Source organism: Nyctibius grandis, chromosome 2 (assembly GCF_013368605.1).
Source record: "Nyctibius grandis isolate bNycGra1 chromosome 2, bNycGra1.pri, whole genome shotgun sequence".
NCBI lineage: Eukaryota > Metazoa > Chordata > Aves > Nyctibiiformes > Nyctibiidae > Nyctibius > Nyctibius grandis.
The window spans coordinates 78,375,826-78,402,808 of record NC_090659.1 but is presented as its reverse complement, the minus strand read 5'-3'; the positions used below and the strand labels follow the sequence as shown (position 1 = coordinate 78,402,808).

Sequence of the window (26,983 nt, the reverse complement as noted above, 5' to 3'; positions counted from 1 at the left end):
GGGGTGCACAAGAATTTGGGAGGGGACACAGCTGAGATAGCTGACACCAACTGACCAAAGGGATATCCCATACCATAGGACGTCATGCTCAGCATAGAAAGCTCGGGGAAGAAGGAAGGGGGGGATGTTCAGAGTGATGGCGTTTGTCTTCCCAAGTAACCGTTACGTATGACGGAGCCCTGCTTTCCTGGAGATGGCTGAACACCTGCCTGCCCATGGGAAGCAGTGAATGAATTCTTTGTTTTGCTTTGCTTGTGCATGCGACTTCTGTTTTACTTCTTAAACTGTCTTTATCTCAACACACGAGTTTTTGTACTTTTACTTTTCTGATTCTCTCCCCCATCCCACTCGCAGGGAGTGACCGAGCAGCCGTGTGGGTCTTAGTTGCCAGCTGGGGTTAAACCACGACAACCCTAGAAGAAGTTAAGTAAATGAAAACTGAAGCATACTTACTACCTGCTCTTTACATGGCTCTGACACAATATTTAGAAATAAAAAAAGGAGTTGAGTAAATCTGGAGAAGAGTCTTAGGCCTTATCTCAATGTCCTGATTTTCATGAATTTGCCACAATTCCAACATCACTGAATAGTATTTAGTACTTTCTTTCTATTAGGCATATACATATTTATATTTAGTTATGTGGTGTCATGGTTATCTCAACTTTTCCCAAAAAAGTTTCAGAAAGGATTATTATTAAAACAGGTATAAAATTGCTTATATTTAAAAAACATTTTAAAAAGATTAGATATTTTTAGTTTAAGAATGCTTTACCAGTATATGCTCTGTGCTTACTAAGCAGCATGCAGTTACTTTAATGCACGTATACGTCTGTATATAAATGACTTATTTACCACACCAGCTAATTTAATAGGAATTTGAAATGAACTGATAAGCACTTTTTTAAACAGAAAACATGACTTCAATTAATGCAACAATAAAACTATTATAACCACTACCTTTTTCCAATGTTTTTTCAGCAAATTGCAACAACCTAAGAAAATATACCTTGCTCCCAATATCAAACAAAAACTCCACCACCTGGAAGCACTGTCACTACTTTTCAGACAAGTGTGGTCAATACCCTCACCTCAAACTATGCCAAGCCCAACACAGGACAAATAGCTGTTGTCTATCCTGCTACAAGAGAAGTTAGCAAAGCTGAGGTTAGCACAAAAACCATAACCCCTCCCTGGTCATGCATGAGAACAGAGCTGTGAAGCAGAGCTGCTATTGCCACATTCACCATCAGTCTAAACCTACTTCTGTGATAGCCATATACAAGCAAATTCCATTTAGAAATATCTGTATGGAAGTATCAGGACTGCACAGTGAGGTTATTTGGGGTCCTTAGTGTTAACTTATCAAGAGAACCACTTCTAGTTTCTATTTAATTTTTTCATGGGGAAAAAAATCCCACACTCAAAGTATAGCATATATTTTTCTATTATTACTATTCCCCTCTCCCCCTCAGATAAATTGGTGAGATATATAAACATTTTAAGTCACACATCAGATTATTTTATGGTCCTTTACTATACTAGATACTATATCCAATATATATAATCTATATATATAAGTGAAAAAGTAAGAAAGGGAAGTCTGATTTCCAAAAACCTGTAGCTGCCCAGTTCTAAGTACAGAGAATATTAAAAATGCTGTGATAACAGATCTTACAAGGCAACACCCCAAACTGTATTTTCCAACAACCATACCAGTTGGTATTTTTTCCTCTAAGGTGGGTATTTTAGGGGGGGGTTGGGGGGTGGGAGGTGTTTTGTTTTGTTTTGTTTTTTTTAAGTAATTTCCACATTCCTGGCAGCTCTTTCTCTCTGAAAACTTCTAAGAGAAAAAAGTAAAAAGTTTTCAAGAAACAATATTCCCCATCTTTTATGTGACTGCAAAAAACCCTGATAAAAAGATTATAGAAAAATTTTCAGGCTATCAATCAGCATTAGTATCATAACTGCACAGGTCAAAACGGCACACATGTCTCTAGTAAAATATTTCACTTACCAGAACGATCCCACTTCACTATATCACCATTAAACAAACCTGCCTGATAAGCAACATTTTACCCTTCTTAACAATATTATACTAAAACTGACCTATAAGTCTAAAGTTCATTAATTTGATTGGAAAGAAAGAAATGCAAAGTGCAAAGTTTTATCATACGGAAGGATCAAAATACTAACTGAAATATTAACTGGAAAGAACAAACCTATTTCTAAACTAACTTGCTATTCCAATTCAAGTTTCAAAAGTCAGGGTTGGATTGAATTTATTAAAGAGTGTGAACAGATGTACTGAGGGAAAAAAAAAAGTGCAGTAAGAAAGAAAATTAAAAGCCATCTTGCTAATTTGGTATCACTTACCCAGCAAAAGATCTAAAGGTATCATCTCTTTTACAGCATCAAGGATTCCTCTTTGCCTTGCTTCCTGGCCATCCAGTTCTCTAGCACACGCCTTGCAGCAGCCACATACAGCGCAGCCCGACTCACCTGAGCCACAACCACAGATTCTGCAGCAAACAGAGTTGCTTTATCACTATCTTTTATTTTCGTGCATTACTGATGCCTTAGTAATTAAAACATATGTTATTAGTTTGTTCTATCTGTGGACATGTGATTTTTCCTGAGATAAACAGAAAGTACAGCTAGTTTAAATCCTAGCTGCTGTTGCACAGTGCCAGGGAGCATGCACTAACCATACCTATCTAAACTGACTTCTCAGCATTAACTTTTCTTCATTTAATTAAATATACACCACATGAAAACACGAACAACGAAACAATGAGCACATGCAATGCTGGAGAAATAGTAATGGCAATATGTAAAGCAGTGGCCCTTTATGCAGCTCAACCCTGAAGTAACAGATAAAGGCAACTGGAATAGCAAGATAAAAAACTTCCATCATAGGATAAAGAAAGGTTATCCCAAAGGCAGCAGCTCTGTCAAGACACAGATTATATTAGTGTTCATATTCAACAGCTTCTAATAAAGAACTACATGCTAAATAAATGTAAAAAAAAATGCATTTAAAACTAAATCACTTGCAACCATCACAAACTATTTACAAAAATTTTAACCTACTTCTGATTTTAAAACCACAAACTCTTTTCAGATATAATGTTACCTTAGATTGAAGTTTAAGAACACATCAACTCAGTTTACATTCAACACGTGCTTTAATCATTCAACACACTATAGCAAGTATATTTCCATATGTTTGCTTACCCTCCAGGTACTCTGTCAGGACGCCCACTACTAACACAGCTAGCTCCATAGCCTGTGCAATCTCCACACACAGTGCACACCATACACTGCTCCAGCTTCCATTTATGCATGCCCGGAGGACACATCATGGACTTCTCATCTTTTTCATCCAGTTCCTCTTCTAGATCTTCATCCATTGCTGTTGCCATGTTCTCAACTCCAAAACCTAATTAAGATATTGAAACAAGAGATAGTTGTTTTCTCAGGCCAAGAGCAGCTACTGAGGAAGCTCTGAAGAACACTTACGGATCAGATTTTAAAAGGAATGACTAGGCATGCTTGATTTGCATGCTCAGCCAGCACAACGACACTTGTGAAACCTCTCTGTGCATGGGCTGAGGTATATATTTAGGTTTCGCAACTAAAAGGGAAATGAAACATCTATATTCAGTATACAAGTAACAGGTCATTTACTTGTCACGTATAAAATATTCCAATCTGACAAAGGTGAATACATATGATGTTTCACACCTATATTTACAAGTAACAAACGTTCAGTTACGTGGAGAAAGATGTATACTTGCATTCATGCCCTGTTTAGGCAAATAACAGCCTCAAGAATGAATGTAAACAAGGACAAGTAGAATTTTTTTTCTTATTAGGACAACGGCACATAGTAAGAGAAGGAGTGATGAGGTTTGGGTTTATTCATTTGTTTTAAAGAAAAGCTTTTTCATCCACAAAAGAAAAGTAATTGAGATTTTTTTTTTTTTTTTTTACATGACTAAGTTTATTAGTATGTACAGAACACCAAATACCTGACAGTTGAAGTAAAACCATCCATATCTCTTTTTTTTTTCAGGCATGCTGCATGTACTTAAGCTTTAGTATTGGAATTATATTCTATAATAAAATGTTTAGCTATGTTTTCACTTGTGATATTTTCCAGCACATGAAACAAAAGGAAAAATCTCATTTCCTCACCTTTTCCTCCCTGGCTCATGGAGCCTGTGTCTCGTCCACACTGTCCTTTATTATTTACGCCAAATGTCCAAACTTCTCCGTTCTTCATCAGCACACAGGTGTGAGCTTTGCCCATGGCTACTTGAGTCACAAAATGGCCTTTCAAATCTGTTACTAAACCTGTAAGACATAAAACAGTTGAGTGGTAAATTGCACTTTCTACCTGAGAAGGAAAGTTCAGCAATGTAACAAAACTGCTAATGGGTATTGACAATTTTTAAATTAACAGCAAGGAAGAAAAATAGCAGATATAACAAACAAGTGCTAGAATAAGAAGTGAAAGGAGAATTAGGCCTAGGCCATTTGTCCTGCAAAGAAAGGAAAGCCAGAACCAAACCAAACCCTGCTGCAAACCACTTGCTCTGAAAAAACAACTCTAAAGGACTCATAATGCCATTGGAGTTTATTTCTTTAATATTTTATTTAAATGGAGATGTACTGGATCACCTGCAAATTCAAAACAGGCTGTCTTGTGAGCAGAGAAATTTATAAGGCCTGGTTTCCTAAAGCCTTTGCTCATAACAAAACATGTCTCATTTCTGTGACTTTTCCCTGTATAGCCTTCTAATGTCAGGTTAACACAACAATTTTTTTTTTTTTTTTTTCCTTAGTGGAAGCATTCATTCGGGTATTTGTCACCTTTGTGATATATATTTCTACAGAACTTAAGGAAACTGTCTTCTCTTTCTATCCTTCTGTCATATTTGACTGAATCAGTAGAAATTCAGAAATCTATTACGAGAGTAAGAAACACAGAAACATCATTTCCACAGGCTAAAAACTTCCAGACTAATTTCAATTACTCTAGTTGAGAAATCACTTAAAAGACAAATATTAACTTACTTGTACTATCAGAGTAAATGGCATCTTTTCCAAACATGTAGAGTTCTCCATCTTTGGAAATTACAGAGCTGCTTCCATTATTGCACGCTGTAGATATGACAATCTTTCCTTCCATTTTAATGATTTTTTTAGGTTTATATGGTTTTGACTGCCGTCTGCTTTTAGCTTTAAATAAATAAATAAATTGCAAGTCACTCCAACGTTCAAAGGCACAATACCATTTGTCTTGTAATTAGGGGTTAGTTTTCAGACTGCTACTGAAAAAAAAAAAATCCATCTGTATAATCTCCTGGTCTAATTTTTATTGGATTACACTGGTATCTCTCAAAAAATTCAATGTCAAGCAAAGTCATGATCAGATAGGTATCTTTCAGTAATGATTGTTCAAGATTTTCTTTTATTTATATATATATATATATACACTGAATTATATGAACTTTAAAAAGGCATGCATAGTAAAAAAGGTCCTCATTGCCATCTGAGAAGAATATATATGACAATATATGCACAATAAGTTCACAGATAAATGTTACACAAGTTCATTTTTGTAAAAGAAAAATATTAAATTCTCTATTTATTAAAACCATGTTTAGAAAACCTTTGAGTCACAACAGGTTCCCAAGAGAGGAAAAAGGGAAGAAAAGGTACTTAAAAAAAAAAAAAGCCACCCCAAAATAATTGTTTGCAGTCTGGCCTCAACCAAAACAACATAGCTAAAGAATGGATAAAACAACTAACAGCTGCTATTACTGCCTGTGAATTTTCGCCCAAGCACAGAACTGTCAGCTACTTTCACTTGCTGACAATTACCAATTTTCTAAAGAGAATACACACACCTTGCTGACAGAAACCCAGTCTCCCTGCCCAGGTTTAAAAGAAATAGGGAAAAAATTAAAACTTCTGCACATCCACTCTGAGCCACATTAGAGAGCACCAAAGAGAATTAGATGAGTCAGAAGAGAGTTGAACTTTTAAAAGAACTCAGGAAGACCTTAGTTAGGTCCTTGAGCAGATTCTTTAGTAAGAAGATCTAGTAAGCACTACATCTTCTCCCTTAAATTTTGCTAGTTTAAACAAAAGCAGTGACAGCAATTTCCTTCAAAGTGCTAAACTTCTGTTTCAGTTGAAATTGTAGATTAATTAAATATACAACAAAAAGAATCAGTTTAATTGTATTTTGGATAACTTCCTAATAACTGCACAAAGAAATCTTGAAATTTGTGTTTTTAAATGTATTTCCTGAAATCTTTTTGCTTGAATATCTTAGATTTACTCCACATTTACTGGAGAAAGCAGTATGATTTTGTCCCACACAGTTTTCAGCAGATTTGCATTTAAGAGTCTACAAAGTTACTATAGCACATACCAAGTTTGCTATCCAAAGACTTTTACACAGGAGTACTACTATTAACTTCCTCTCCCCTGAACACATTCAAGCATCCACTCCACATGGATTCATCAAATTTTAATATGTTCTTGCCTGTATTTTAGTTATATTACATGGGAAAACCCACACATTCTTGGGGAATACTGTCAATGTAGTTAAACTTTCACAAGAACAATAAGTTATATATGCTTTGTTCCTGCATGAGCTATGCCATACCTTGCATATGCAGCACACTGAATTTTTATTAACAACTTTCTTGAAAGGTAAAACTCCTACACAGTTGATTGAGACAAAGCTGGACTCCACCACTGCTGTTTATTAAGATTTTAAATCTATTTTTAAATTCTATTTTAAATCCATTTTTAAATTCTAACCATCTACTACTACCTAAAGACTTGAATTTTATACCAATATTTGAGCGTTATTTATCATGTTTCTAACTGACTGCACTGAGGCACAAAAATTTCAGTCTTATTAAATCTGTGTTTAAATTCTATGGCTAGCAGACTGAACTTTCCCACAAACTTGCTTTGTGAAAAATATATTCATTTTAATGGTAGCATCAAACCACACTATTAAAACAGAACATTAATTGAAAGATTAATTTGAATTTGAGTTAGGCTTCAATACTATATGAAAATGCTATCTATGAAATATACATTACATTATCCTATTAAAATGTACACATTGTGAGGCTGACAACTCAAAAATATCAGCTTTGTTTTAAGATCCTCAAGAGCTAGGTATTTATCAAAACACTTTTACCTTTTTTTTTTTTTTTTCTTTTTTTTTTTCATTAATCTAACACAACGTAACACAATGGTCTGTTTCCTAAAGTGAAGTATTTAATATCACAGCAGATCACAGGTTTAGGGCACCTAAAGCTATCTTTCATTGTCTTATAAAGTGTATTTCAACCTAAACACACAACTTTAGAGATCAAAACTAGGAAATTTGTTAATTTTATATTGAAGAGGCATTTGTTAGTCCGAATATCAAATTAATCTGTCTTCTCTAATGTCTGAAGAGTTCTGCTTGATCAAGCACAGAAGACTATGCTTCTGTAATTTCTAATCAATGTACCTCTCCATTACGGAGAGGCATTAGCTGGCAAAACACCCGTTTCCAAAGTTTTTTAAAACAACAGTGAAGAGCTAAAAGTCTGGATTCCCCATTTTTTCAGACAAAGTCCCAGGCACAGAGCATGGCCTCTTGACCAAACTTATGACTGCTTTTTCTCAAGGCAACTCTGGAATAGTGCTCCCACCACACAATCCAAACCGTGCTAAAACTGAGATCAACATCCCTACCTGGGAGAGGCATTGGCACAATGGGTTGTCAGGACCCATGGCTGGCATAAAATTCAAACCCAATGGCATGCTTACATGTTCTTGGAAAATGTTAAAACTCTTCTTTTCAAATTATAAGGTGGTTAACAGGCTTTTACCAACCATTGATCAAGCAAACATAATACATACTTGATTCGCCATCCTCTCCTTTACTAGCAGAGCCTGTGAAGAATATGCTTCCATCCTCAGCAACAAGTAAGGCATGTGAGCCATCATGTCCAACAGAGAACTGAATAATCTTTGGAGATTTTGTGATTGGGAGTTCAACCCATTTTCCTGCTGAAGGACCACCTTGTTTGATTCCAAGGCTCTGATATTTGCCAGTATAATAAATCTAGGAAAAAACAGTTTATCATTTTCAGTTATGCCACAGCAATTTAAACCTGCATAATTTTTAAAGTTGCATTGTTTTTAAATCCTGTCATTTCAAACCATACAGAACTTTTACTGACATTGTTTACACCATTTCAATATCTCTATCCTAAACCCATGAACTTTGACTTAATGGGGAAAACATTCTCATTAGATTCTGCTTGTTTTGAAACCTGCTTTCTACTGTGCCACAGAGTTAGTTTTCATATATAATTGTTTGGCTAGATGAGTCGAGCACACAAGAAAGAACCATTCAGAAGAAACTGCTCAGAGGAAACTAAGCATTTAAAACACTTAAGAGAAATGTCTGGTCTGTGTGAAAACAAGATGGTATTATAACAATAAAAATAATAAAAAATACCAAAGTACTACGTATTTAATACGCTTCAACACATTCTTAAAACTTATTTTCAGTAAATGCACAGTGGCCACTGAGTACATAAACACTGAGACAGAATAAAATATCTCACATGAACAAACACAAAACTACTGATATGGACTAAAAAGTTTCCTCTAGAACCATGCTACTCAACAGTACTACAAAATGGGTGTGTTAACCTATGTGGGCAACTGAAGCCATTTTTCATTGTCTTATAAAGTGTATTTCATACCCAAACACACAAATTTAGAGATCAAAACTAGGAAATTTGTTAATTTTATATTCAAGAGGCATTTGTTATTCTGAAGATCAAATTAATCTGTCTCCTCTAATGTCTGAAGAGTTCCGCTTGATCAAATTCTGTTGCATACTATTAAATTTTATCAGGAAAAAACAGTTACATTTATTTATGAACATTTTCACCGATCTCACTGTTTTGACTGAAGCAGAGCAAGGCCTTCATTCCAATAAAGCAACACCATTGTGAACACAGGAAAACAGAACTATGCTTATACAATAAAATAACATTAGTTTTCCAAACTGAAATATAAACATAGTAAATGTAAAAATTCATAGTGACAGGAAGAAAAATTATTTCTAAATTTCAATGAATATGCAAGTGCCTCTGAAAAACATTCTCCACTGAGCAGAACCAACATATAAAACCATTAAGAATAGGTTTAAAAAAAAAAAATCAACCGAAAACTTCACACAGAGGAAGTCAATAATTGTCTGAAGGATCGGAAAAATCAGGCTGGGATTTAAATAAATTACTATGGTCAGACTGTTTATGGGAAGTCATGAGGTCAAAAATTTTGCAAATATGCCAAGATATAATTCGTAGACAAAAGGTAATCCGCCTCCGTCAAATTTAAACAAAGCCCCACACTGTCTCTCAGTAAGATTGACTGTAGAATTTCCTATAAATTCAACTGAACAGTCAAGCCTCAGATTTCTTAATGGTTCCAACACCATCTGTTTATGTTTTCAAATAACCATTTGCCTTTTTCCCTTTAAAGTGGGCTCTGAAACTGTATTTAAATACAGCCATACAAATTCATTCTAACATACTAAAAAGGCAAAAAAAGGAATTGTGGAAAATAATAATTAAAAACCACGCAGAAATATATTGATGCAATTTGCTATTTAGTACAGAACATTTTCAGTACCTTTCCACTAGCAGTTTTCATTAGTGCAAACTCTCTTCCAGCACCAAGGACAGCTGATTCCTCATCAAACCCTGTACCTGTGCAAGTAAGATCGCATTAACCGGACAGTTTAACCAGGCAGTTTCACAGACCAGTTTAGGGACCTAACTCTGCCAGGGAGAGTTTGTCATAACAAAGGTTCTAAGAAAGTTACAAGAGAAACAAAGTTTTGCTGCCACGAGAAGGCTTACTGGGCTAGACCTGGCAGAGTTGTTCAAAAAGGAAAAAAGCACCAGCATAAGAGCAACAGTACGTGGTCAGACAAAAGGTCCATGTAGCCAAATACGCTTTTGTTCTGATAGTGCCAAAAGCAGACACCTAACAGAGCAAAAAAAAAAAAACCCAAAGCAAAAGCCAAGTGATTGTTCTCCAAAATACCTTTGTAGACATCAGCAATTTTGCATCTCAAATTCTGATGCAAAGGTATTTAATATCTTTATCCACATATTTAGTATCTTTCAATGCATTTCTTTTCCACTAATCCAGACAGCAATCCTTTTAACTTTTGTTAACTTTGACCCACAGCAAGGAGTTCCACAGCTTAACTACATGTTATATGAGCACTATTACGAAGTCCAAGCTTCAAACAATCATATATTTATTATACAACTAGAGAAAAACGCTGGAAAACCACAGATAGTGCTATAGACAGCAAGGTGGTTCAAAATGAGTGTATGGATTACTCTCTTAAGCAGCTTCAAAACCCTTGTACTTCTCCACGTGTATATAATGGAGCTATACCTTCCTGCACGTAATAAAGGCAAAGGGAAGGTACTGTTTCAGTTTCATTATTTTAATTACTAGCTTGTTATTAACTTTCAAAGAAGAGGACTTACTGATAATGTGCAAGTCTTTCTCCAGATCAAACAAAGAGATGCCGCAGGCATGTAAGCATTTTCTTGCAAGCTTAAGCTGCAGTTCTTGTTGCAGTACTGGCTCAGTACTCGTTGCAAATATTCGCACTACAAAGCCATCCTGCAATAAATAAGAAAATCTGCTTCATACTGTATAATAAATGCAATTATTTATTTCTCATGGCCTAAGTGTATCAGTATAATACCATTTCAGAGTAAATTTTCAGAGGACACATTGATAAAGTAACATTTATTATAGAGGAGACAAGCTGAAAGTGCCAAATGGGATGAGCTGAAGATAAGCATCTGACAGACCTTAAACATATACTGAATTCTATGAAAACACTATGAAAATAGTGAATTGCTATAGAAGTAACTAACTCTGAATCTCACTATAGAAATCTTGCTTTTATAACTATTTACATCTCTCTTTTAAGGCCTCAACTTCTGATTCAGAACCCCAAATTTTGCATGCAGTTTAAGAGTGACTGCTTTAAAGAGTAGCTAAAATAGGTTTCTGTTCACAAGTGCAGATGAAATATCTTCATCTGTCCATGTTAAAAAAAAGTTGTTCCATTAGCACTGAAATTGATTAAACCTGATTTTCTTACAGATGCATCTCTGCATCTCTTGCCAACCCTGTCTCACCCCACCCCTGCCTCATCCCTGTATTACAGCTTTCTCACTGTCAAAAAAACAGTGACCAGTCCAGAATTAAGAATGTAATAATGGTCTGCTGAACAAAACATAGAGCAGCTAGAACTGTTCTGCCTCCAGTAGAAGCACTTATTTAGGTTTCCACAGCTTTGGCCAATAGTTAATTTTCACATGAAAACCTACTGGAATGTAGTATCTTTCATACCTCTTTATGAAATCTGACTGAAATTCCCCACGAAGTACCAAAGCAATTACAGAAGAATAAATTAGAAAAAAAATTATAATTAAGCTCCAAGAAGTATATCCCACAGAGACTCTGTAGAATAACATGAAAAAGCCATTATTGCATGTATAAGATTTTTTTTCCTCAGAAAGAGCAACAAAGTTTTTCTTAAAACGTATCTGAAAAATAATTAAAAAAAAATCTGAAAAATCCATTACAAAGCAAAACTGTGGGGATAAATACCAAAATACTGCTCCTTTATGCACAAACATGGCAGCTTTTCATTATCTCTAGTTACGTGGATTTCTTCCTTAGTTGTGTTAGTGAAGAAAAAGCCAAACATCAACCAAAATGGCAGCTGTAAGTATTATAAAATAAAACAATTCAGTTAAGAGAAAAATAGTTTACCCATCATATGTAACACTTACATCCCTAGATGCTGCTATTTGATTAATATATTCTCCATCAGTGAAGAGGATATTCTGCCCTTCAGTATGACAATCTGTGAGAGAAAGATTAAGTGCACTGCATCAGTTTATATCAACATACATACACTGTTCTCTGCTTCTGTCTAATTCATTCTCACTACAATCAATGAGAGTTCTAGCTTGTCTAAAGAGAGATCATACACTTCTGATAACACATTATTTTATGCTAGAATCTTCCTCTCTCACCAAAAGCATATAATACTCCTTTGTCCCTTCAAGAGTTATTAAAGCACTTTCCATTGTATGAAATGTAAGGGGTTACCCCAATATTTAACTGCAAAAGCATTTAGTATTCGCCTGTGAGAGGTATTCTAAACTATTATAACACAACTAAATTCTGATTTCTGGGAGTCTTAGTCTTTCTCCTTCCACAAAGATTTTTTTTTTTTTTTAAATAAGTGCCATTATCTTTAAAGAAAAGTTTCCTCAGTACAGCATATAAAACCTACAGAAATAAATGAGACAGAATCAAACTTTTCATTATTCATCTCATTTTTCCATTGTTTACAAATTTCACCAAACTATTAACTGAAAATCTAGGTTTTTGGAAAACTATCAAGCATATACTTGAATGCATCACACATTTATTGAAACCAGGTCAGCTATTTCCAAGAAAAAAAGTTAGGGAAAGAAATCTGCCCATATTAGGGGAAAAAAGAAAAAGACCACTTTCTCTTCAAATTTTAAAGTATGTCCCTACATCACCTCTTCCTCCCTTCCTGCTCTGCTGATGGAGCTACTAACAGAGATTGATATTATATGGCTTGTAAGGTGCTTGTTTCATTGATTACACATAGGAAAGAGACCTCTTCCAAAACCACTGCAGGACAGCTACTTTACATTCTAAATATCTGCTTCATAACCTGAATGAAGGTCCAGTGTCAGTCATTTTCTCTAACAAATTTAATGCTAAATGAAACACACATAATATCCTTCCAGCATAACCAGCAAGTTTGCTATTTTTTGCTAGCTAGCTGGAGTGTTTTATTAAAAATAACACAGCTGAAAAAAAAAATCATTATTCACAAACCCATAAACTTGTTTACTTTTTCCTGCTATACTTCCCAGTCCAATACAGTGTCTTACCAGGAACAGAATATGCATTGGGTGGCCTTCTCTAATTCTCACATCTTGAAGTAACAGACCTAAAGCAGACAATCTCCCCCTTAAAGCACACACAGGTATGAATCACAAAGAGGGTAAGCAGCAAGTAGGATGGAGAATGGCAGATACGCTGAAGCTTGAATATTGAGCTCTCAAAAAAATCTCAGATTTAATGACCAAAGTCAGTTCATGTTAGTAATTCTCCATGCTGCAAAGTGATATTAGTGATAAAACAAGAGAGTTGTCAGTACCTTGAAGAGAAGTTCCAAAAATAATCTATTTGACATTTCTGAAAGGTTATAAGAAGTTGGTAAGTATTAAGACCCCTTGAATGGCTGAAATTACATGCTCACATAAGCATAACTGTCAAGGAAACAGGATATTCTGGCCACCACTGGGTCCATATCACACTGTTTGGCCTATTTCTTGAGTCATTTCAAGATGAGGCAAGCCTCCCAGTAAACATTTTGGGTGGTTGTTTATATGTTTGGTACATGTGTTCATAGAGGAAATTGCAACAGGGATGCTTTTTTTTAAAAAAAATATATGTTCTTCAGAAGACTTCCTAAAAATTAGCACTTTATTAGATAACATCCAGGGCAGCATTAAATATCAAATTAATGGGAAGAGTAGAAAATGGAAGGCAAATGGAATATCTGCAAAAAGAAGGATAGTACTAGTGTCTCAGCTAGCAAGGAACTCTTATGATCAACTGTAGTCTTACTCTATCTGTCTTTGAATATTACTCTGGGGATGAAGATATCCAAGGCTTCTGTCTGGAGATTACTAAAACAGAAAGGGCTTATGTTTTACTTAAAGGATGTAACTACAGACACCTGTTAATCACAGCCTCCTTAGAGACTTCAAGAAAAGATGACTGTCAAGAAAAGATGACTGTCAAGAAAAGATGACTGTCAAGAAAAGATGACTGTCAAGTATCACCTTCCACATTTATCTAGTGTACCCTGTGCCTGCTAATAAGTACTCGAGTTTGTCTAGGTTACCCTCAGTTAGCAGTACTTTTCAGACCAAATGAATAGTCCTGAGCTCCAAGATATTCATGTGTAATTTCAAAGAACAATGAAACCATATACCATATAACTTCAGCTTCTTCAGCTGAACATAGCAACCTTTCTCTAAGGCATGTAAGTAAGCATTACTGTCAAAGAGATTAAAACCTCCTCTGTAAATTCAGGTCCGATCACCTGGAAAATCTCATAGAATTTGGGGATTCTTTTACGATATTTGGACTGGGAAGACAGATCCACAGCTCAAGGACATTGTATGATGCTTCGTAAAGGCACTAGATACAAGAATGTTCACACACAGTCTGGTAGTTCCAGATATATTGTCAGATTTGCCAGATCATCTATCAGAGTGGAAAGACTGCCCTTTGAAATAGAAGTTTACGGTTTCAAGAAGGTGGTGGATCCTACTGTCTGAGAAAGAAGATAACGTTCCATAGTTCACTGAGTTTTCCAAGGTCATGTGACTTCTAGCTAGGATCAACTCCTAATCATAGCTCCTAATGAAGTTCTAATCTCCTACACATCCCTGTATAATAAATACAAATACCTTGTTTAAATGCATTATCACCAGCCCAGGCATTTGAAAGAGATTAACTCCAGACAGAACCATGTCTGAATACCATACCAACTAGGAGGAAATAGTTGGAGTCATACCAGTGTTCAGCTGTTAGTGAGGTTACTGCACTCTAGTTCTATCCGGTGTGGTTTTTCAGAACTACAACATGCTGCAAGCCATCATTGAGATTATAGCAGGGCAGCCACTACTATTTAGAGTTATGTACATACTCAGTTCCTCAGAATAGGTCACGTACCCTCCCCTCACCTTCATTTCTTTCCTTCTAATGGGAAATGGAAGTAACTAGAAGTAGAACCCTTTGAATTTGTCCTAGCCAAAAGAACAAGGCCATACCTGCTCACAATATAACACTGAGATAAATGTGTAGAAGTGTAGAAAGTAAAACAGCAAAGTTCAAGGGCTGAAATTCAAAGGGCAGTAATTATGAAGAACATCTAGCATCCACTTTGACACCATCACAAACCACACAAAATGCAATTTTGTAAAATAGTTTTAGGGATTTCTGAATGGGTATTCGAAAAGTTACAAGATTTGCTTTTGCACTGAAAGATTAATACATTTTTGTTTAGAAGGCATGCTCGTGTTTAATTTGTACCTTTTTATAGTATAAACACAAGGCTGTCTTGTCACTTGTCAGAGATTTGCAAAAGAAAGCTAACAGCTCAGAGGGACAGACTTTAAAGGTGCTCAAGTGTCTCTCAAGACTTGCATGAAGAGCACTGATTTGCTTACCAAAGGTAACATAATGAAGGACCTCAAAGGACCCTCCTGGTTGAAGAAGCTGCCTTGAGGTGAAAAAAGTGCAAAAACAATCCTACAAGGTGATTTGTCAGATCCTTGAATGTGCTCTCACTCAACTTAAGTTTCTCATACAGCCCCACAAAGACCAACCAGCTTAAACAGACATGTACATTTTAAGGACTTGCAGAAAGTTGCATAGACTAGATTCTACATTCACAGTTTGTTTCAAAAATTACTGTTTGTGTTTGTAGACAAGAAGTCTACAGAATTTTTCTGAGGTTTCAGTCAGTGCCTTCTTATTTACGTCAGGATGCAACACAAAAATCTTTCTTCTGATCTATAGAATAAGCCTGTCATTGTTCGATTGAAAGATATTGTGTCCTTCTACTCTTTACGTGAGTGGCTAAGAACAGATGTGTTTCACCAGGAGGTCATCAAAGCATGTTCCAGAAACATCCTCATTTTCTAAACAGAGACTCAAGTTATGAGGCTCCTCTGGAAAAAAAACCCCACCAAAACCAAACAAAAACCCCAAACAAAACTACAAAAAAAAAAATCCCAAAACAAATACACAAAAACCCACCACCAATTTAAAAAACAGAAGCATGGTCCATCAGGATTCATTACCCTCCTTTGTTTTTTGGATACACTTATACCTAGATGAAAAATCAAATGGTTTTGGTCATAGTTTGTAACTACCTACATGTAAGAGATACTGGAAACAAAGTAATATCTGAGCCAAATGCTCAAAGTTCAAACGAGGAAGAAATAAAAATTCTTCAAGAAGGAACTTACACTCTTAAAGTCTTTAAATTAAGATGACCATACATTCTAAAATGTTGCAATATTCTCCCAGTTAACCCAGTAGTTGGAGAAAGATGCAAGACCTCTGAATGAAATACAGCAAAACAAATGCAGCAAACCAAAGTCATAAAAAAGCAGCCTCTTTGTCACCTCAAAATCTGTCTCATTTTCTCTTCTTCTTACCTGAAAATACATAGCATGTAAACAGTAAACTATAACCATCTTCTCATATCTGGAGGTTCATACCTGGCAAAGCAACTGTACCGTCTTGTTCCAGAGTTTCAGGGTTTATTCTTATGGCTGTCATACTGTGATTATTCGCATCTCTATATAATAAATAACCCTGGTAAGAATAAGAATATATATATATTGGTATGAAAATATTCTTAAATACATCAAAGGATATTGTCAAAAAGTGAAAAAAATGCAATCATTATTTTGGGTATTGTTTTAAAAGTTTTGAAACCTTTTACATCAAATTTGCTTCATTTTGATAATCAACTTTTTTCCACTAATCGAATTCTGCAATAAAAACCAGAAATTTGACCCCCTTCCTCCACACTCTCTACATGCTGTAGATCAGCGTGCTGAAGCTCGTATACAGCTTTTGAAGCCACACGAAGTAATTCTGTTCTTCATATGTACATACAATTACCGTTGAAAGCCACAGTAAAAAACAGTGTTCTTGTCCCCGCTTTGCAAATAAACAAAAGATTCACAGGAGCTCCAGGAAGGAGATACATATATTGCCCTATATAGAAGAGTGATCATTAATGAATATTAATATGTGCATTAAAAACTAGAGAATTTTTTAAAAATGTTCATTAACTACTTTGACTCCCACACTAACAGGATTCCATGTATTTGTTCTTTCTGAGCTCTTCATCAAAGAAATTCCTGCGAAGTATATGATGATTTTGGTCACAGCAGCCATGACACAAGGTTACTTACAGTGAGTTTTTATACTGCTCACCTCCCAACTCCTAACCAGACCTAGCAAAAGGGAGATATTCAGGACTAATGATTTCCTCTCTCTGTTTCTCCACGTGCAGAATACCTCCATATTCACAAAATTACCTATTCTGGACAGCAGCCCACATCAAGCAGTCTCCATTGGTATATCAAAACAGTACCTTTTCTCTGTTCATATGTATGTATTTTTTAAAGGTTTGATTCAGTCACCAGTTTAGAAGGTTTCGCAGTAAAAAGATCTGCCTACCTGAAACTTACATTTGCGGTTTATTGTTTATACCTATAATTTTGAGTGCACTTTTAAACACACAGAGTCAAATAAGTTTTGCTTTAGCTTACACTACATAGGTTGCATAAGCTCCCACTTTTGCATAATGTGCACAAATCCATAAGAAAGACAATATGGCAACTTTGCTTTTGTATCTTTTTTGATCCTACAATGCCTGTGAACCCTTCAAATATTTTGAGGGAGCAGAATAGAAACACAGTTGAGGAATTTACACTTAGAAAGCACTTCTGATATAAAAACAGCTACAGAAAAGGAAAAAGATTATTTAAGGGCACTTATGAACACACTGATTCAAGGTGAGTGAGGCCAAGCAAAGCAGTATGCACCTACAGGAGTATTGCAGAGGCCAGTATCAATAATGACTAAGTAATGATTCTGGCAACAGCAGTGTCATACCAGGAGATATGACAACGGCTTGCACTTGCTTGAAGCATGACTGGCCTCAGCTGGGGATCCTACATATCTAAAAATGGATGCATTTCACAGGGAAGTCACTAAAGCTTACCCTCAGAATATCTTCATTTGTCAAAGAGTCAGAGACCCTAATTACAATCATCTAACAGTAACAGCAAAAAACTCCAACCAACCCTTTTCCTACTTGAATTTTCCTGGATAAATCAATCTCTGTGAAATGAGGAAAAACAAACCTACACAAACTAGGAAAAATAAGTAAAAGCATTAAAGCAGACAGAAAACCTTCAGTCTAAAATAACTTGTACCATGAAGTAAGAAAAATCACTTGAATTTGAGCTGTCTTAACCAAGCAGCTGAAGGAAAATGAGATTGAGGGCACATCTTACCTCTTTTACGGACACATAACTTAGGAATAAATGCAACTTACACGTCTTCCTATAAATATCGCCCCAGAGTGACATTTTTCCAACTAGCAGTGCCTTTGGGTACAGTCACTGTGTGAGTGCATACACCTGTACAAGCACTCAAAGACAAACACCAAATATATTTACAGCTATGTACAGAATGTCCAAATGTGTAACTCTATATAATGAAACTATATGGATCCTATTTCTTTCCAAACTGATAAAACAGGCTCCTGAATGTATGTATCCACACACATTTGTATTGTGTCAGTATACCTTTTGGTGATCTTCTGTTTTAATACTAAAAAAAAATCAGATTCCATGTATATATATAACTGTAATAACAGAATATGTATATGTTATGAACAATTTCACTTCAAATGCATGGCAAGGAGTACATTTAGTTTCACACTGGGACAATGAGATCACTCAGTTAACAGTAAATATACAATAAAAATTGCTCAGCAGTTAAAAAAGGAAGCAAATTCATTGCTCTCTGAAATGTAATTTTTCTTTGTGGGTTTTTTTTTTTTTTGTTGAGTTGTTTTTTGGTTTGGTGTTTTTTTTTTTTTCTTTCTTTTTTTAAAGAGAACACTCAGTGGTAATAACAGATTCTAAAAAAAGCCACTATTTTTATAATGAATAGCAAAGGTATAAAAGAAGGTGGTTGATATTCCAGAAACTGACTAACTTTAAAACCCCAAGACATCCAAACGTAGTTAACTCTGCAGTGGTAACGTCAACAATTATCTCTACCTATCTTTACACACCCTCAATCCTCCCCAACCAAATCAGCACTTCCTTATTTTACTGCAAATGTTTTAAAATAAATTTATTTTCATAAATAGATATTTCAAGTATTTTTTACACTAATTTGTTGCAACCGCACATTTTTACATCCATCAATTTCATTATTTAAGCACATATGAATTGACTGTACTATTCATAAATTTACGTGTTAAACCATCATATTTTGAGAAAGTCTTACAGTGACAACAGAAATCAATGACACTTTTCATTACTCCTTTCTATATGCCAGTACCATCAGATGTTCCTCATCTTCCACAATTTAAAAGTCAGTACCAAAAAATTGATTTTTATAACTAAAGCCAAAGGAACAATACAATATCCATGTAAGCTTACTCTAAGCCAAGTTCTACTTAAATTACTCATGAGGGATGGGGTCCACATTTTATGTTTTAAGTATTCACCTACCTGAGCATAGCCTAACCAAGACTTTTTTTCCTTTCTGTTTTTGATGCGGGATGTAGAATTGTATATATGGCCCTGAAAAGCAAAAAAACTCTAATCATTTAACAAATTCAGTGTGACAATTTTACACACAATCATTTACCATCTAAATAACATGTCTTCAACCACATTGAGAAGTGAAAATTGTAAGAAAATGCTGTAAAATTCTCATAGAAATAATCAGAAAAATTTAGACAAACTGTAGAAGAACTGACCATTAGTAAGCTACAAAAGATTCTCAATGAAAACAGGACATCATAAAAGTTAAGTTAAAATATTAACTATCATTCATCAGACAAGAAGAAACCACATTACCCTCACTGTCCCGCTATATCCAGAGCCAATTTTGTAAAGTCCATCTTTACATAAGAGATAAAGGAAAAACCCATCACTCTGAAGTAGACACTGGTCATCTTCATCTACAGATATTTCTTTCAATGGCCATTTGTGCATCAAGGCGGCCTTCTTTATCCCATTACTGAACCAGTCCTGGATTTGGATTTTGCCCACCAGAACTGCCTGTACACTCCGCTGAAGAGAGTTTAAAATGGTTGGCACCTAAACAGTAGAAGAAATAGTGAGTGAGTGAAAAACATGACTGTTTTTTAAATGTTGTATTTTCTGTTCTATCTCCAACTCAAAAGAGACAAAGAAATACCTACTCGTATCTCAAAAATAGAGAGGAAAAAAAGTTAACTGAATTTACACAATAGATCTTCTCAGAACTCATGTACACATCTTTTACATAAATTCCCAGATACAGAGAAGTTTTAGTTCAAGACCTGAATAGTCTGACAAGCATGGCTGCCATTATTGGTGAGGATAGCAGAGATTGCTTGCAATGTTCTTCCCGTCTCTCCCCATGCAGCTACCAAACTGAAGAGGCAAGCGCAGGAAAGCGCTGTCAAGGACTGTCCTGTACTGTCATTCATTCCCGTGCTACGGACAGTTATCTCCAGGAGCAGCTGGAACAGGGATTCTGCAGATAAAACACAGCAATTACATAGACAAGTCACAAAACCATACCAATTTGCCAGTCAACGGGAAATTAAATTTAAAAAATACATGATACATCTTTCCTCAGCCATTAAGTTTAGTCCTATTTCTAGACAGAAAAAAAGTATCCCATTTAAATAGGCCTAAAACATCCTTAACTTTTCATTCTTTTTCAGCCAGAAAACATCAAGTCTTGATAATCACAATGACTGGAGAACAAGAAAAAACTAAGTCCTTCTGTTATAGTGGAACACATTAGTAAGAAATGGGCCAGGAGTTACTTTACCTGCCTATTCAGTCTACCTCATCACTGAGATGATGTGTAGGTCTTGACCAACCTTGTCTAATCTTTATGACCATTACCCATGTTGAAGCACATCCCATTTCTCAGAAATGAGCATTTCAAATCAAAGCTTGAAAACTATTTTGATCATATGCCTCTTTTCAAGCACTGTTTAGCAGCTGAACATCTGTAACAATCAAGGTGTGAACAGAAATCCACCTCAATTTTTTTGATAGTATATACAAATAATCACTAAGGCAGTAATCAAAACAAAGCCTTCTTTGTAGCTTTTTAATACTCTCTGCATCAATACAAAAGAAAAGCTTTCTGTAGGAAATTACTATCATCTTTGAAAATAGAACACTGTTGAGCCATAACATAGGAAAATATACATGGAAAGTCTTAAGATATATTTAATTTTATTTTTAATCAACAGATGCTACAGCCTAGCTTTCCTTGCAGTTCTATAAACCAGTAAAAAATATACTTTAACAAAAGATAATTGGATTTTACCTTAATCAATTATACATTCAAAGCCATCAGGAGTTCAACTTTTATTTTCAATATCATTAAAAGCAAAATGAATTTTCAGGGAAACTTTTAGATGGCCAGAGGAAATAAAAGCATGAATTCTGACACTTCGCTTAGCGGTTTTATATAAATTACAACATTAAATAGCTAAACTACAGATTACAACAGCAGATTACAAGAGAAGTTCACTGTAGAACTATCTTCTTTCCACTAAGACCAAGTATTTTATAGCTTCAGTGAGATAAATTAATCATGATTTGTAAGGTTGTAAGGTTTACTATGTTTCAGTGAAACTCTACATTACACAGCAACAATATATAAGTATATACACACACCCCCCCTTTACGTGCCAACATTCCTGTTCTACAAAAGATTAACGCTGAGAAAGTCCTGTTTACATACACCATAAGGAGTTTACACTCCAGAATAAAGTCAGTCTGCTGAGAACAAGCATGTTATTGTCTCACAAATACTTGCTAGGAACCATTTTGTTCTGTCCAATACAATAACAGATGTATATTAATACAAATACAGTAACAGACGACATATTACCTAGGACTTCAGGAGGCTCTGACTGAAGGCCTTCTGGTTGCTGGCCCTGGAGCACATTAAGTAGGGCTTGTAGGCTCCTGAGACACAAGGATGGATGAGAAAATCTCGTCTCCTTTATCAGTTCAAAGACTTCACATAATCCAACTTCGATGATCTAAAGAAGTACAGATATTTCAGAATGTCTTAATATAATATTTTTCAGTCTTCATCAATAAAGGTATATCCCAATGTTCACAGAACAAGACAGTTATTTGCATAACAAAAATCTAACACAGAACACAATGGTAATTCAAAAGAGAATCAAAATCCAGAACCCACCTACACAACTGTACTAGCAAATATTACACAGAAGTGATGTCATTATATGAAAGAGCATACCTAAGCAGAGTAATAGTTCCCTGAAAAAAACAAGGAACCTTAAAATTTTTTGGACAATGTAGGCAAACTGCGCCTCTGAGCCCTTCTAATTTCTATCGAGTTCACACTTCATTTGACAGACCTCTTTTTCCTTGCTCATTAATGTGAACCAGCAAGCTAGAACTGGCTGGCAACCTGACTTCCCAACTTGAGTAATGATACATTTGACAGCTGATACTGGCAGCACTAGTACTTTCCCCTTCAAAGCCTCTGAGATTGCTCTTGTGACGATATAAAAAATACAGATTAATTACTTGTCACTAAAACTCATACATACTTATTACAGACAGGCATTATGACAACTAATACAACATCTGCAAAAGCACTGTTACAGCCACTCCCAACTTTCCCTTTTAGCATTCCTCATTATTCCGAGATTACAATTATGCTTCTCTCCAGTGACTGTTCCTTTCACTTCCTTCTCCAACTCATTATGTAATAGAGAAAGGACAAAAGAAAAGTGAGCAGGGTTAACTCATTACAAATAAGCAACTATATCTTCAAAACTTCACTATGTGTTTCTGTCAGGAGCAGAGCCCCAGTGTTTAGTGTTTAATATAGATTCACCCCTAAGTAACATCTAAGGAAAAAGACTAAAATGTGAAAATAAACAAAACCGTTACTGGAAATGCCACTCATGCTTAAAACAGATCTATTCTGATAGTCAGCTCTAAGTTCTACTGGATGCCACGTAATTGTCTTTTCTGTCATTCAATTTATTTCTATTTAACTTCTGAAAGAAGTTGTTTTACCACCTGTTTGATTTTGGAGGAAGAATAGAAACATAATCAAATCAAGTTTTCAAAGTGCAACAGCAATTTTCCTGCAAATTACGCCTTATATTTCATATCTTCAATGTAGTGGAGGAAAACACATGCATGGAATCTACAGGTAAAAAAAAACCTGACAACAAAATAACAGCACAGATGGTTTTTCCAGGATCCAAAACTCAGCATTATCTTTCAGGCTAAAGAATAAAATATACTGTAGTACATTTTTAGAAATAACCTTTCTTTTCAGTGATAGTAACTCTGAGAGAAACTGAGACATTTATTCTATTCTTCTCAATCTTCAGATAGAAGACCTCATCTAGCAGCTCACAAGAGGCAGCTGGAGAAAGCAGAGAACCTAACACAGTAGAGAAAATAATCTGGTGAGCTTCCACTACAGCAGGAATCAACAATGGATAGTTCAGCTGTGATTTTGTCTGATCTGCACAGGTTTTCGGTTGTTTTTTTCAGTATCCAAGATAACAGACTGGGTAGGCTTCTTAAAACACGTCTTTTCACCTTAATATATATATCTGTATGTATACATGTTATAGATATAAAAAAGTGGGCATCTCCCTCTCTCTCAACTACTCCAAACTGTGCACTGAAGGACAGAATAAGGACAACAGTTCTTTTCAAGACATCTTAAGCTTGTTCTTGCTGCTCTCTGAAGGATCTCTGAGCCAAAACAAGCACTGCTGCAGCCTCAGTCTCTGTCACAGCCTGCCAGCTCTTACTGATACTCTCCACACAGCCATCCTCCCTTTCCCTCTGCAACATCTTTGAGACTTCAGAACAAAAGCATAAGCCCACCTTACGCAGGGGACACAAAATTCTACCCTGGATGCAGACATAATGATCCATAATTAATTCTTCCAAAAAACCTATTTCTTCAAGAAGTCTTATCTACACTATTATTTCCTCTGTCTTCCCTCTCTCATAATTGCCCAATACTGGTATTTCTATATTTATTTAAGAATACATAATACTCTGTAGATTTAATGCTCTGCATTAATTTTTATGTATATTATATACATACAAAAAATACTCGACACAGGTAACACATTCTCCTAACGAATTCTGAAAGACTAAGAGTCAGTTTCCAAAGACAGTAATTATTTTTCTTTTAATTTTTTTTGGTTACAATTTGAAAATCTTCATTTTTGCTTAAGCTCATTAGCTAAACAGCAAAATGTATGCCACTGCAGGAACGAAGAATATTTAGTCTGTTAATTCCACCTTAATCCAGCACGTGTTCCTTTTAGTACAGGGCTTTTGGGGATCATCCATAACCCAGCGTTAACTTTAATATTGTGGGGTGCCAGGGGAAAGCAACTGCAAATCAAATCAGCAGAACTGCATCTGCCCTATTTTAAGTAGAAAGAATTCCCCATCATTAGCAAAGGTACTAAATAAATAAGGTATTAAAGCCAGGCAAAGGCAAATATTTCATATAAATCAAAAAATTTCAAACTATCAAAGCAAGCTACTAAACTGTCTGAACACAACCAAAATACAAACTTTATTGTCCTAACATCTGAAGACCAGCAATTTGTGTCTCTTTTAACAATTGTTAAAAACAATTGCTCTCAATCTTATTATACAAATTGCACAGGACAACATTTCATTACAAAATGTATTCTAAATAAAAGCTCTAACAAACCCGATTTTCTCAAGTTTAAGATTAAAAAAAAAAAAGATACTTCAATAGAACATCTAAGACGCATAAAAAATAGAACATTTTCAACTTATTCTCAATTAAATGAAGAGTTTTCATGAACAAAAAAACCACACCAAGGACTAACTTCACCAGTTTAACTCAGAAGAATCTGGAAAAGCACAAATCTTAGTTACACCTTTTTTTGAATCTGACTTTCACCTCACTGTCAAACTCAAAAACACCAGTATTCTTTTTAATAAGCTAATGATTACTTTCAGAAACTGGTCTAGTAAATACTGTCAGCCTTAGAAGCTTCAATAACTTTCTTGTTTATATTTAACAAACTAAGTCGAACTCAATATTGTTCATTATACATAAGAACCAGACCATAATATACTCAAAGCATGAGATAAGACACCTACATTCAGGATACAAAGACATTCACATAGTTAGGCTCTAAAAGTTTTACTACCTGTGAGACAACTCCAAGTGGATGCCTTTTTCAAATGTATGCATGCAAGTGAAATTAATAATAAAAAGTGTCTCACCTTAGAGGGACCTAAACAATGCAATATTAGCTAGACAGTTATTAAAAATACTGAGGTTGTACCAAGCATCTAAGCCATTGTCGAATCAGTAAAAATTCTCAAACTCTCTAAAATTTTGTAGATTCTTTGCTAAAAATGAATAGTTTGAAAGCATACTGATTTACACCAATTTTATATTTGTTGTATTAAATGTAACAAAACAGCTCACTGATTTTCTGCTTTGAGAAAGGAAAAGTAAAGTTTCCCACCCAGGGTTTCCACATCATTTTTTCTAAGCCACCATCTTTTTAAAACCACACCACTTTTCCAAGTCTCTTTTTGATAAACTCTCCAACACCTTTAACAAAACTAAAGTTTTAATTTCCACACGCAAATGTTCTGTCCATATCACTGGTAAATCTCACGCTCCTCTGAACCTCTCTTAATTTCAAAATCTCTTTAAAACTCCATTCCATGCTTTATAAATGCTAATAGCTACATTGCCTTTTACTTAAAATTTCAAATTAGGCATCTACAAGCACTTGCTGATTCATTTAATATAATGCCCAAGGAGTCAGATGCAGTTCATAAACAACGCTAACTTTATTTCTACTGACTGCACATTATTTCGTAACTATCAACTGTGAAATTTGAGTTACCAAGTTGCAGTTACCTGACTTGGTTATGATCCTCTGCAATTCTCCACCACTATTTCTATAGTGCCAACTTTACCCTTCAGATAATACTACCTAAACACAATCGCCTATAAAACTGTAATTTTCTAAGCAACTAGAACATTCTACATAATCACTGCTGCAACAACCTTTTTATTTCAGTATTTGTATTGCTTTTAGAGCAAATATAAACAAGGAAAGCTACTCTGAATATGCTTTTTAGACTCAGAAGAATAACAAAATGAAGCAGGACTCACAGCATTAATAAGCTAGCAATGAACAAACTGAATGCACAGAAGTTACATAAGTACTAAACAAGTGAATCAGCAAATTAAAAAAATTAAGAAGAAAATCAGTAACTCCTATATAGATTATTTTTGACTTTCCACCGTTAATCCTACTCTAAGCATAGAAGTAGTAAATAGTAAAAAACCTACCCTAACTGTTGAATTATAGTGTCCAAAATCTCAATGTGCATTACTATCTGTAGTTATCAGTGTCAAAAGGCACTAAAGCCAAAAAGAGGAAAGATTAAAAAACTAAGGTAGTAAGAATAATTGACAGTTGCTGCAATTACACATATACCTGGCAAATCATCTTAGAAAACACTCCACCAACTGAATTCCAGTAGCAGAAAGATTTATTTTTTTGGGGGGGTAAAGCAAGAGAAAGCACCGTTCGTCACTACCAGCCAGTAGCCTCTGACAGTAAGAGCTGCCTTATTTGCATTTTGTGTAGACTTTTGAGGTTGTAGGTTATTTTCAAGTACCAGTACTTACAAAGGAGTGCAAGTTGAATGTTTACCTGACGTTTAATTGGCTTTAAAATTAATTATTGGGCAGCTACATAGATCTTCCTAGTTCATCAAATCAGATCATTCTGGACTAGATGGACTACAAATAAAACTATAGCTATTTTCTGAGCAGCTGGCTTGTAATGCTGTTCTTTATTCTCCACAAAGAACATACCAACTTTAGATCACATGCATGGCAC

At 35.2% G+C, this 26,983-nt stretch overlaps 1 protein-coding gene across 13 annotated transcripts in view; it reads right to left on the bottom strand.

Moving 5' to 3' along the window:
- Positions 1-26,983, bottom strand: part of MYCBP2 (MYC binding protein 2) — a 204,691-nt gene that overhangs the window by 143,199 nt on the left and 34,509 nt on the right. For 12 of the 13 annotated variants that reach the window (XM_068395507.1, XM_068395508.1, XM_068395513.1 and 9 more), the window contains exons 4-16: positions 21,943-22,096; positions 20,363-20,559; positions 19,896-20,138; positions 19,545-19,616; positions 16,497-16,593; positions 11,937-12,010; positions 10,611-10,749; positions 9,736-9,812; positions 7,945-8,149; positions 5,080-5,244; positions 4,198-4,356; positions 3,235-3,439; positions 2,374-2,519 (exon numbers count right to left, since the gene is read on the bottom strand). In XM_068395507.1, the coding sequence (XP_068251608.1) occupies positions 2,374-2,519; positions 3,235-3,439; positions 4,198-4,356; positions 5,080-5,244; positions 7,945-8,149; positions 9,736-9,812; positions 10,611-10,749; positions 11,937-12,010; positions 16,497-16,593; positions 19,545-19,616; positions 19,896-20,138; positions 20,363-20,559; positions 21,943-22,096 (1,933 nt within the window). Of the gene's footprint in view, positions 1-2,373; positions 2,520-3,234; positions 3,440-4,197; positions 4,357-5,079; positions 5,245-7,944; positions 8,150-9,735; positions 9,813-10,610; positions 10,750-11,936; positions 12,011-16,496; positions 16,594-19,544; positions 19,617-19,895; positions 20,139-20,362; positions 20,560-21,942; positions 22,097-26,983 lie in introns of those variants that run through there. The other variant, XM_068395520.1, reaches the window with a different exon arrangement.